The sequence below is a fragment of the Mustela erminea genome, chromosome 10 (assembly GCF_009829155.1).
Source record: "Mustela erminea isolate mMusErm1 chromosome 10, mMusErm1.Pri, whole genome shotgun sequence".
In the NCBI taxonomy this organism is placed as follows: Eukaryota; Metazoa; Chordata; class Mammalia; order Carnivora; family Mustelidae; genus Mustela; species Mustela erminea.
Window position 1 is genome coordinate 24,722,888 of NC_045623.1, and position 13,618 is coordinate 24,736,505.

The 13,618-nt window shown below is 35.7% G+C and overlaps 2 protein-coding genes and 1 pseudogene across 3 annotated transcripts in view; 1 reads left to right on the forward strand and 2 right to left on the reverse strand.

The window, feature by feature from the left end:
• Window positions 1-572, reverse strand: part of MFSD14A (major facilitator superfamily domain containing 14A) — a 41,586-nt gene extending 41,014 nt beyond the window's left edge. Inside the window, 1 exon segment of the mRNA XM_032301411.1 lies at window positions 320-572. Coding sequence (XP_032157302.1) covers window positions 320-403 — 84 coding nt within the window. The 5' untranslated portion in view covers window positions 404-572.
• Window positions 573-6,086: 5,514 nt separating this feature from the next.
• On the forward strand, window positions 6,087-9,485 carry LOC116566842 (annotated as a pseudogene).
• A 62-nt stretch (window positions 9,486-9,547) lies between these two features.
• The window catches only part of SLC35A3 (solute carrier family 35 member A3), a 53,351-nt gene continuing 49,280 nt past the window's right edge, over window positions 9,548-13,618 (reverse strand). For both annotated transcript variants that reach the window (XM_032301415.1, XM_032301416.1), the window contains exon 8: window positions 9,548-13,294. In XM_032301415.1, coding sequence (XP_032157306.1) covers window positions 13,204-13,294 — 91 coding nt within the window. In that variant the 3' untranslated portion in view covers window positions 9,548-13,203. The remainder of the gene's footprint in view (window positions 13,295-13,618) is intronic.

The following is a 13,618-nucleotide window of genomic DNA, read 5'->3' on the forward strand; positions in this document are numbered from 1 at the left end:
CCGGCGGAGAGCCGGGCGTCATTTCCAGCCCGCGGCGGAGGCGCACGTGGGGATCGAGGCCGCAGGGCCTCCAGGGGCAGCCGATAGAGAGGGCGGCAGGTGCGGGAGAGGCAAGCGGCTTCCCCAGGAGCACGGGCCCCGGAGGCCGCAGTCCGGGACGAGGGAGCAGAAACAAGAAGGCCCAGGAGGCTCAGACACTAGCACCACCGACGGGGTGGGGGAGGGCGGGGACGCTCGGGCGGCTGGTGGCGGCGGCGCTGGGGGCAGAGCTCGGATGGGGGCCCCGAGGGACGCTCCCCGGCGCGGTACCCCAGCTCACCGTGCCTCCGTCCTTAATGATGATCTTCTTAGCCAGCATGATACTGCGGTTCGCGGCCCGTTTCTTCTTCTTCCCCTGGGTCATTTTACCATCCTCGATTCCTGGCGCTGCTGCAGCCACTCCCGGGGCGGCCGGCCCCAGCGGCGAGTGCCGTCCCGCCACTACTGCCGGGCCGAGCCGCTCGGGGCGCCCGCCGCCATCTTGAGGGCCCGGCCTGCCTCCGGCGGCGCGTCACATCGTGCGATCCGCGGAGGAGCCCGCCCCGCCCCGCCCCGCCCCGCCCACGTGACACCGCCCCGCCCCCTCGGTTCCTCGGCGTTCTCCGGGCGGGGAGGGAAACCCAGGGGGAAACCACTAGGCTCGCGGCTGGTGCACCGTTGTGCTTTTCCTCTTCCTCGGCTCGCTTAGTCCTCACAACAGCCCTGGGCGGTAGGGACCCTTCATTCCTTCATTGATAAAGAAATATGTTTCCAAAAGTTACCTGCTCGTGGAAATACGGCGGATAAATGGTTGCCCTGGCAATCTGACCAGCCCGCCTCAACTATTACCGCTATCTCTGCGTTCTAATCAAGACGGGAACCGAAGGGAACAGTTGAAATCGTTTTCCAGAAATAGTGGGTAAGGATAAACTGATTTTTCAGAAACAGTATTTTGTCTTCGTGCTCAGCCCCTCCTACCCCCACCCCCGCTCACACCCTCACCCCCGGCTCCGGGCTCAACTAGAGTGTTCCAGCAGCCTCCAGTCCCAGGACCTTTTATTTCCTGCCAATAAAAACGTACGTAACCTATGTTACGCTCTGTAACCCACTACTTGTTTTACTGTATTGTTTAAAAACCAACTTAATGGGGGTAAAATTCTAGAAATGACAGTTCACACAAGTGAAATACGGACTACAGATGAACACCATGTTAAGTCTGATTTTGATAACTGTACTAAGAGAATATCCCTTTTCTTATACACTGAAATCTCAAGGAGTGAAGGTATGTGATGCATGCTACCTGCTCTCAAATAGGAGAGAACATGTTTGTATATGTGGGGGGCGGGGAGTAAGAGTAACAAAAAAACAAGTTGTTAAAAATAGTGGGTTTTTTGGAATATGGTGATTTTAAGATATTTTCACAAATTCAGTGATATACTTTGGAAGAGATGGGGTCTCATTCTCCCCTTCGGTGTGGGACTGGCCTGAGTGACTCTTTTCTGTCTAAGAGATACAGCAGAACTGACCGCAGTGACTTAAGCAGGTAAGTCATAAAAGGCGTGCATCTCCCTGCGAGGTCTTTTCTATTCATTCTGGGCTCAAGTCTGGGGAAGCCAGCTGCTATGTTATGACACTCAAGCAGCCTACAGCCAGGTCTCTGTGTGTCCAGGAACTGAGGCCTCCTGCCAGCAGGTAAGTGAGTAGCCTTGGAAGCAGATCGTCCAGTGCTGGTTAAACCTTTAGCTGACTGCAACCCCTGCTAACCTCCTGACTCCAATATGAGGAAATCGTGAGCTAGGACCACCTTGATTAGCCACTCTGGGTTCCCTCTCAGAAACTGTAAGGTAAAAAGTACTTATTTTAAGGCACTGTTTTGGGGTAATGTATAATATAACTGTAGATAGCTAACACACAGGGTAAAGGGGATGTGTTGTTTGTACTATTGTTGCAACTTTTTTTTTAAAAAAGTAGGCTCCCTGTGGGGCACAAACTCAGGACCCTAAGATCAAGAACTGAACTGAGATCAAGAGTTGAGGCACATAACCCGCTGAGCCACCCAGGTGCTCCTATTGTTGCAACTCTTATGTAAGTTTGAGATTATTTAAAAATAAAATGTTAAAAGATAAATTTGAATTTTCTGTTCCTTCTATTTCTGTATAGAAGAACATTTGACTAGAAATGGAAAACAGGGGCACCTGGGTGGCTCAGTGGGTTAAGCCTCTGCCTTCTGCTCAGGTCATGATCTCAGGGTCCTGGGACTGAGTCCCTCATCCCCACTGAGCAGAGAGCCTGCTTCCCCCACCCCATCTGCCTGCCTCTCTGCCTACTTGTGATCTGTTAAATATTAATAAATAAAATCTTTTAAAAAAAAAAAAGGAAAACAAAGATGTTTTAGCTTGATGGATAGTTCAAGTTACATTTTCCCATCAACAAGTAAACTCATCATTTGTTTATTATTATTTAAGGCTCCACATCCAAGGTGGGGCTTGAACTGAAGATCAAGCATAGCATACCCTACCATCTGAGCCAGCCAGGCTCCCCTCATCATCTGTTAAAAAATATTCTCTTGCTGAAACATTTAATTAAGCCCCAACCTGAAGCTCCTTAGAGGTGGTCATGACAAGATTTCATAACTAAATTCTTAGGAGCTTGTTTTGGATGAATGTGGAGGGCTGGTTAAGATAATTTATTATGTGGTTACTCTAACTTTTCATAGCCCCTCAGAATGATACTTCATTGAGCTATACCAATTTTACCATCCCAAAGAACTGATTATTAGTCAAAAAATATTTTTGAGTACCTGTGTTTGTCAATGGTTTACTAGACACTCAGGATACATTCATACATGAAATCATATTTATCTTCATGAAGCTTAATTATACTGGGGGACAAACTTATGAAACAAACATAAAGGGAAGATAATTTCAGATTGTGGCAAGTGCTATTGGAAATAATGTAATAAAGAGAAATTTAACACACTGAATGTCCAGAATGTCCCAGGCTTTGAGCTATAAGAGTGCAATAGTAAACAAGAGAGAGAAGTCCTGTTCTAACAGACCTGCTGTGTATGTATTTGTGGCTTTGTATATGATTTAGGGTTGTGAATATTCACAAACTTTACATTGAGTGGTTAGTATGTCAATTAGGATTCTTTGGTTACAGTCAACAGAAACTAGCACTGGCCGGCATAAGCAAAAGGCAGTGATTCTGAAGGATATTGAGAGTCCCCCAAAATAATGAGAAGGCCAAAACTCAGTCTTGAAAACAGGTAAGAACCAAGGTGGAAAGTTCATAAGAACACTTAATGAGGCACCCGGAAAATACAGGGATCCCTTAGAGAGAAGAGCAAGTGGCTGAAGCTAAATATTACTAAAGAAACTAAGATTGTATCACGGAACCCAAACCTCAAAATGCACCATTTATTAAAGAAACTGCACTTTACTATATGAACAGAAGAGGGCTTTCTTTAGCTGTAAAACTGAGTCACCCACATCCCTTCACACCCTGCCCACCCACCCCCCCCCCCATAGAACCACCTTTTCTTGCTGATGTAGGAAAATCCAGAACATCTTACCAGGAACAGAAAAAACCACCAAAACCCCATACAAGGCTACTATTAAAATGGAAAATAAAGACTTTTCAATTAAAACAAAATACTACCCTCTAGAAAATATGAAGCAGAGGAAAACTACATACAACACTCCAATATGAATTAAATATCATTAAATATACAACTGCAGATGTGAAAGGATGCAATATATACAAGATTTAAAACCCACCGGGAGGATGAGAGTAGATCAAACTCAGGCAGTATACTGAAAAAATAAAATACTGAAAAAATAAAATCATCTAAAAAATGAATACTGTATTACAGTATCCCCAAGAAAGACATAATGAAGGTAAGAAACATGGAGGACAAGCATAAATCAGTTATTAGAACAAAAAAAAAAAAGAAAGAAAGAAAAAGGGTCAGAGAGAAGATGACATGGAAAAAATTATCTGGGCTTCCAGACAAAAGCCATCAGCAAACAAAATTAACATTTCCAAAGAGAAAAATATCAAGTGGTGCCAGAAGAGCAATAAAACTAAACAATGCAACAGTGGAGCAACATTCTCCAAAAAATTCAAGAAAGTCTGAGTCAAGGATTTTTTTAATATCTAGTCAAGCTGTACTTAAAGTATCTAGATTCTAGCGGCACCTAGTGGCTCAATCCATTAATAACTGCAAAGAAACCTTAAATTTTATTCAGTATGTTTACCATTAGTAATATTGGTATTGTACTACTGAAAAATATACTACATAATAAAACATAAATATATTGTTACTCAGAACAAGTATTTTCACTGTAAAAGAGATGCAAATACAAAACTTAAAAAAACACCTTGTATTACTAAATGTTATCAATTTGAATTCAAGAACTTTTAAAAAATTTACTCCCTATCTCTGTCCACTGAGATGGTATAAAAGCAAAGAGAGTCCACTCTCCCTGAAAAGAATAGGGGTCCTTGGTGAAATAGTTGATATTCCAGGTTTGGGATGGGACATCTTGTGACTGAAGCAAGAAAAAACTCAGACTAATGTGATCATGTGTAAAAGACACAGGAGCTGGCCTGCAGTGATTTCCACTGGCTATTGGCTCACAACATCAAAAAAAACTGTGACTGTAATTGACTTTGATACACTTGAATAATTTGAAGACCTAGTGGTATTTGAAAAAAGGGAGCACTGGGAAAAGGGAAATAGTCTCTTTTTTAATAGAAGAACATAAACTAATAGAAAGCAGAAGAAAATTAGAAAATTAAAATTTTAAACTTTTTTTTTAAAAGATCTTATTTGACAAAGAGAGATGCAAGCAGGCAGAGAGGCAGGCAGAGGGAGAGGGGGAAGCAGGCTCCCTGCTGAGCAGAGAGCCTGATGAGGGACTCAGTCCCAGGACCCTGAGATCATGACCTGAGCAGAAGGCAGAGGCTTAACCCACTGAGCCACCCAGGTGTCCCTAAAATTTTTAACTTTAAAAATTTTTCCTTCTTTCTTTCTTTCTTTCTTTTCTTTCTTTTTTTTTTTTTAGAGAAAGAGAGAGTGTACAAGCAGGAAGGGGTAAAAGGAGAGAGAGAATCAAAGCAGGCTCCAAGCCCAACATGGAGCCTGACCTTGGGCTGAATCTCACAACCCTGAGCTCATAACCTGAGTTGAAATCAAGAGTTGGGTGCTGGGCCACCACCTGGGTGGCTAAGTCAGTTAAGTGTCTGCCTTTAGCTCAGGTCACAATCCCAGGGTCTTGAGATAGAGCCCCACATCAGGCTCTCTGCTCAAGCAAGGAAGTCTGCTTCTCCATCTTCCTCTGACCCTTCCTGCTTGTGCTCACTCTCTCTGTCTCAAATAAATAAAATGTTTAAAAAAAAAAAAAAAAGAGTTGCTTAACTGACTGAACTGCCCAGAATAATGTGTCTTCAATGTGATAAAATATAAAATCTACAAGATTACCCATGAAATATTCTTTCCAAAAACACTTGAGCTGAAGCTAATCAAACCTACAGACTCCACTTTCAGTTCAATGGAAATACAAAGAATAAAGGGAACAAGTCAAAGGAACAGAGAGATTAAGGATAGGAGGAAAGTGATTTAGATTCTTTAAAGTCACATCATGGGGGGGAAAACAAAGGGGGTGCAGGGAAGGATCTTCTAGACTAATAAGACAATCAAATAAATATAAATAAATAAGACAATCAATAAATATGAACCTCAACTGCATCCTGGTTCAAAACCAGAAAAATTTAAATTCGTTTTTATGACAATTAGAAATATCTGGATATGAACTTAGATGATAAAATCAAGATAATTTAAGTCTCCTTAAGTATGATAATGGTATTGAGTTAAATAGGAAAATGGCCTTATTTTTAGGATATGCATGCTGAAGTAGTTAGGAGTCAAGTGTTCTGAGAAGCTAGTATGGCAAAATATTAGTAATGTTGTATTTAGGTGAAGAGTAAATGAGAACATGCATGTTTAAATTTTTTCAAAATGAAAAACTGAAGAAATTTAAATTAAAAAAAGAGTCTTTAACAATGATTAGTTTGTGAATGCATGGAGATAACCTATGAATTTTTCAAACCTAAATCTGTCATAGCATGACTAAAGCCATTAAAATAACAATTTTATAAAAATAAAATGTTCAAAATAAAGTAAAAATGGAGACAATATTAAGTAATGGAAATTTGAAGCATTACGTACATAATATCCAAAATGAACTTCAACTTTTAAAATTCTAAAATTCACAGCAATATTTTCAAAGTCATAAACTGAAACATGGACTCATCTCCTGTCATGATTTTCTATAACTCTATATGACCCAACAAAAACAATTGTACTTTGGCTATAATATTTAGAAAACGTATTGAAGGAGCTTGCATATATTAGAAAAAGCCCTTAATATCACAATTTTTAATTGCTGTATTTACTACCCACATAGAATAAACTAGAACACAATAAAACCTTAGCCCAAAGAAGATAATGTAAACCCTCAATTATTAGAAATCATGTTTTTGTACATGCAGTGTCTTTTAAAAGAGAGCAAACACATAAAAACAAACACATTCACAGATTTTGTTAAAAATTCATAAGTCTAAAAAAAATTCATAAGTCTAACTTATCAAATTTAACTAAACCCCTTAAATACTTTACATTTCAAGCACATTTTAACAAGAGTATATTTTCAGATGATTACTCCCAAACACAGGAGGTAATACTTAAAAAAGGATGAAAGTGTATGTCTGGTAAACGAGTTCCAAAGGAATAATAAGTTACTTGTCTTAAATAAGTTATTTTTACATATTAGAAATCCTAAATGAATAAATGTAAATGAATTCGTAAATGAAATATTGCTTCGATCCAATGAAGGGCTGATTCTTAACCCTAGCAAAGGATTACTGGAAATGTGGACCTATCAATTAACAGTGAAGCCCTACAGTCAACCAAAGGAACAACTGGTATCAGTTTTATTCTGTTAACCTTTTATTATAATAGTGATGGTTAACGGTAATTTAAAGTTAGCTTATAATTGACTTGGTGCTAAAGAGGCTGAACTGCCAAGAGGGGCCTGAGTATGAATGAAGGACCCAAGACTGTCTAAAGCCACAGGTAAGCTAGTGGAAAATTCATCACCACCACTGCCAGAGTTATTTATGGCTTTGTTTTTTACATAAACTCTCATTTTCGCTTCATAGTTCTTATCTTGTAGGCTTTTATTCCTGAATCTTGGCTAAATTCCTTAGGCTTGATCTGCTGGTCTCAAAAATATTGGACAGTCGCACTGCCCACCTACCTGATCATTACTATAGTAATTGGTTACGTACCCTCATTTGGAATAAACATGATGACTATCTTCATTCAACTCCACTCATACAATCATAGATAACAGTGCTAAAAATCAAGTGCAGAGGAAACACTAAGAAAAGGCCATACCAGCATTAAGACATATTCCGATTAGTGAAGTAAACCAAACGTTCTTACAGCCAAAGAACTTTATGCCAAAAACTGAATTCTATATAGACTAACACCAAGCATATATTATATTTTTGACGTAATAATTTTGACCATAACTATTCTTATGTATACCCAGCACTGAAATGTCAAAAAAAGCAAGTTGAACTTCTTTTAGATTAAATTCCATTAATATTATAAATATTCTCAAGTATTTGTTATTAATGACAGAATAAATAAAATACTGTATTACCATGTAACAGACTTTTAAAAAAGTATCAGTAAAATCAAGAAGTCCCTCCAAAGCAGCATTCATGTTATAATCTTCAAATGGCAAAAAATGAATAACTAAGAAATAAGCTTAAAATTGTATGTTAATATACAATATAATTTATTGTTCTTTAAAAAATAATTCAGCATTTATAAAGTCATTTAACATCAGAACTGAAAACTAAATGAATACTACATGTGCTACTTAGCACTGTATCTGATTATAAATGTTTTTCTACCCTCAAGTCATATGTTCAGAATCAGTTGCCAATACTTTTGAAATTAAAATCATAAAGTATAAAAGTCTCTATAAAGAACTGTCATTGCTTGTTGTCATCATCAATTCAGAAGAATGTGTATAGACACAAATGATCACTTTGTAATAAGGAATTTGGCTTTACCTAAAGAAAGTTCTGGCCTGCATCTTTAGGACCTCATACCTGATAATTTATGCTAACAAGATGACTCAGGATAAACCCCTGTAACTCAATGTCAGCCAGTTTTCCGGGGAGGGGCAGGGCTGGAAAGTTCTCAACCACATGGGCAAAGAATCAGGCCAAGAAATAAAACGTCAATAAAAATTTGGACACCACAGCATGAGTGAGCTTTCCTGATTGGCAAAACTGTGTGTATACTGTGGCCGGGAATAAATAACACTGTCCAGGATTCCACAGGGATTAGACAACTGGAAAGGAAAACTGGAATTTGGACTCCTAGATTCTACCCTATATGCCTCTTCCTTTGGCTGATTCAAATTTGCATCCCTTCCTGATAATAAACATGATGAGAGTGTAATAGCTTTCATTAAGTTCTGTCTTTCTAGTGAATTATTGAACCTGCAGGTAGATTTGGGAAACCCATGAATTTGCAGTCACCAAGACACACTCTACTATAGTAGAATTTGACATCTTTGGGGTCTGAACACAAGTTATTTCCTCTTTGCTATTTTCTTTTCTGGAATATGTATGTAATAATCCTGCTTTGAGGGAATCCAAAACTTTTAAGAATGGTAAGAAAGACCATTTACTAATGCTAATTATACATAATACTAATTATGAGGTGTAAGTATGAGGTTGCATAGGACTGGGATTCAAGGACTGTGATATACTTCCAACAAAAGTATTCCAATTCCAAAAAGATGTAAAGATTTTCAGTTAATTATTTTCACAAGAAGAAACCAAAGTATGTACTTTTAAAATGCTGATATGCTGAAATAAATAAATGCTGATACTTTTTAGTGACCTTTTAAAACAAAGCACTTCGTACAAGGTTATTTCACTAATAGGCGTGGAAATGAAATCCTTTGTATTGCTTATCATTTGATCTCTATGCACTGAATTGATAGTCACAGTAGAAGCAATTATATTCAATGATTTATGAAGAAAATATATACCAATTACTGTAATTACTTAACCCTGAGGCTAGCAAAAAGATAATTTATTTAAAGCAACAACAACAACAACAACAAAAATTAGACTATTATCACCAGATAGAGAGGTTCTAACTAGTTTAAATAAAACCCAGTCTTCCATGCTAGAGCACAGGCTAGGAAAAAGGAATGAACATCACACATGATAAAGGTAACTAGAGAGATACAGAAAGATCAGGGAGTCATTTCGAATATATAGAAAGGACTCTAATTCGGTTAAGTCAAACACAGGTGAAAAGGGAAACAAGGAAATATAGGAAGAAATGTAAGTGGTTAATTATGAAAATCTTCTTCATAAATCTACCAAATAGATAATAACTGGATACCAAAAAATGACAGAGACAAATTCATCCATTAAAAAGCCATTTAACAAAAGACCAATTTATACATTCCTCTAAATTATGTCCATAAAAAATTTAAATATACAAATCACATTCCCAAACTCAAAGGAATCTTTCTAAACAAATGAAATTCATAGACATATAAACAAATTCAGAATTCAACTCATTAAAAAATATTTTAAAAATCACAGTAAATTATATCTCATAATAAGAAATAAAACAACCAAGTAACAGCCATATATATATACACTTGTTAAAATTTCAAAAGCTCAATGATGGAGCAATGGTGCATAATTTATTTAAATAAGTACTGTTTACTAATGTTTATACAGTATACTAATTTAATATTCTGTTAGATAATGGATTTAAAGAGCAAATGTTGAAACATCCAAAAAATTGAATTTTAGTTATTCATAAAATGTCAATTTCCCCATGTGTCCAAAGTAGTGAATTACAGTAATATCCTTCAGAAAAGTCAGGTATTTGGTAAAGCAAGGCACATAGGACCAGATTTTGATAAAGGTGCTTTTTCTTTGGTCCTGTAATTACTTTAAATATGCTACATATCTGGGAGATTCTTAAGATGACTTTCAATATAGCATAAATAACTTATAAACCTTTTCTTATGTAAAGCATACATCCATGTGTAATTAAATATAACAATGAAAGTGTAGATAAAATGATGCTAACCCCTATTTCTAAAAACAAAACAAAACTCAGTTGATGACAATACAATGACATTTTAAAAGTCCAATAATTTGATATGTAGGAAAAGTGTACCAATACTTAAGAATAATCAATATTACACTACATCTACTGGGCACAAAGTCAATTAGTTTCTTTTTAGATTCTGTCTCCTTAGAATCTAGTTTAAATATCAAACTATCTTCCCTTCTGTGAAATTGCGACATTCAGTATAAACTGATGTAAACACTGAAGTTTTGCATCTCTAAACTATAGTTTACACCATAAAACTAGCCTCCAAATTCCCTAAGAACACTTATTAAAGAAGTGGTAATATTACCATGTTGTAACACCTACATATTGAATTTTAAACTTTTCTTCCCAAATACTTAATTCTTAATTTTTAATAGAACTATCAACTGGCACTCTTCTCCCATGAATATAGTGAGCAAAGTAGCTGAGAGGTAACAAGTAAACTTTAAAAAGTAAGAATTTAAATAGTCAAGATAGATTGATACAATAAGGCTTTTGAAGGTCATCAAAACACACCACACACACATACGAAAATGGCATTATTTGTGTAAATGACATGGTCTAGGATATAGGTCCCCCCTTCTCAAATCCAATTATCTATAAATTAAAAATTATAAGCTATACAACCCAATCTCTAATAACATCTTTAAGCCTAATAGAAAAGCAAAATATAAATTAAACTTGTCTAATAAAAATCGGTTTAAAAATAGGCTTTAGAGCACATCATCTTTTCTCACAACTCTTAATTATATTTTTAAAAGCTTTATTGGGAATCTTAAAAATTATATTATTTTGGACACTGGAAAATGTGGTAACTAACATGTCTAATATCCAATTATTTGCTTTTATCATTTTTTGAAGGTACACTCAGCCTATGTAAATGTACACTGAATTAATATATACTAGTACCCAACTAGTACTTCCATGCAGGCTGAACATAAATCTTTATATATATTCTTGAATTCTTTGCATTTGCAGGACTTAGATTTCACTCAGAAATAGATAGTAAGATATAAGTCTGAATGCTGTTATGATCTAAAAACACCATGCTCAGAATGTGGTGAAGTTATTAACAAATACTCTAAAAGATGGTCACTGAAAATCATAGGTCAGGCTTCCAGAAAGTTTAGTTAGTTCCAATTTGGAATCAGCAGCTAATTGACTTAAGATATTTTGTAATTTTAATCACTTTTAGACTCTGAATGGAATAGATTAGACCTGTGCTTATAGAGATGTGGTTTGCATAAAGCAAAGAAACATAGCCAGTCCTAATAAGCCAAAGTACCCCAAAATTTGTAACACAGTATTTTTGAGCCAAATTCTATTTAACAAAATCCATTATAACAATATAAAAATATTTATTTTTTTTTTTAGTTTTTATACTATTAGAATGGGAGACTTAAAAATATATAAGCATGAATGAAAAAATAAAGTAAAATACTTCTTATACATAATAGGTAATTCTATCTATAGTCAATAATTAAATTACATCCATATTCCATATTCTTGCCCACCAATTCACTTTACCATTTTTGCTATATTTTCTCTCCCTCTTGAACCAACTTATTAAATAACTCATGTAATTTATAACCACAACTCCAGTGCTAATCAAAATGGAAAAGAAACCACTATCTTAAATCTAAGTGGTGGCTCCTTCCTAGCAGCTTCTACAGGGCCACAGAAAGGGAACTCAGAATTTGCTACCTCTCCTAGACATGTGACCAGAGTATTCCTGGGGATGGTTGGTTTATGAAAGGCCTAAAAAGTTCTTCTGAGCAGCCTTGAGTTTATAGCTATAGTGCCATTTAAAATAATATAATATTATGGCAATCTGGAATGTCTCTAAGAAAGGTCATTTTGGTCTCAATTCATTGATATCTATACCATTATTATTTTGGTTGTTTTTAACAGCTGTAGAGTAAAGGAATTTTTACAGATCAATGACTACAATATTCATTTAAAAACATTTTAGTTGTGTACAGTATATTCTTTGATAGTTCAAAATTCTCCAAGTGGAGATATTAGATAATAATAATTCCTTTCAATTATTAAATGAGTATTTAATCCTTTTAAATTCATTTTGAAACTTTAATGGAAATTACCACATACAGCAATTTAATTTAAGGAAATATTAAGGATCTATCTGATTTACAGAAAAGAAATACAATTAAGAGATTAAGAACAAAACTCAATTAGTGCAAAAGTTTCTGGCTACAATCTAGCACAGGAGCAACTGGATTGCTTTCAGCAGTTTCAAAGCACTAACGGATCTTAAAATGTAGATGGAGAAATAGATGTGTGTATTTCCCTACATTAAATTTAAGTATGAATTTTATTCTCTCATAAATTAGACCCAGGACATAACTTTATCAATTTTTATGTAGTTGAACAAATGACATTTAGCAATCTTTTCTTTAGTAATCTTTTGTATAAATATAAAAATCTCAGATACATTAAAATGTTTTTCAAATCATACTTCTGTTTCTTCACAGCTTTATAGGCAATTATAATTATAATTTTCAAACTTTGAATATTCCATGTGATTTGATATTTCTATACAGAAAAAGATAAAAAACATTTAATAAGATTAAATAGATCTCATTTGCAAAAATTGTATCTGACATTTGTTGTGTGCTCTTGCAAAGAGTGCATAGGACATTTCTGCAGCAATCAAAAGGTAAAATCTTTTTAAACTCAGATTTCAAGTTTTCTCCAATAATTATTCTAATAGCTGGAAATACTTTCAAGCTTTGATTTCTAGATGTAATAGCCATTTCATTAACATATAGACATTTTATCCTTAAACTTTTATATTTTCACATCATTTGAACAATACAGAGATTCAGCATGATGATATCTTCTGAGAGTCTGTAGAAGTCCTCTATGCAAGATTAATGTTGAGATTCCTAGTGCACCATTGTGAAAAATCAGTTAAAGATAGTATACGACTATGCTTTAGTAGGATTGCCTGTAGGTTTGGGATCATAACCATATAGGAAAGTAGCTGTTATTACAAGGATGGCTCCAAGGAAAAAGACACTAAATAGATGAAGAAAAAATGAAAAAGAGATAATCAGATTAAAAGCAAAACAATTTATATTTCTTCTCTTATAAAAACAATTTTAACTTGGGAAAAAATGTTCCAGTAATAAGGCTAACAAATACTAAGTACTTAATACATTCTAGGTATTCAAGCCAAGTGTTTTCTATGCATCTCATTTAATTCTTATAACCACCTTATGAAGAAGTATTAGTATTAACCTCATTTTTTTTATATATGAGGAAACTGAGGGTTAGAGAGTTTAAGTAACTTGCTTAAAGTCAACTTTAAGTGGAAGACAAGGCTCAAATCTAGGTATGATT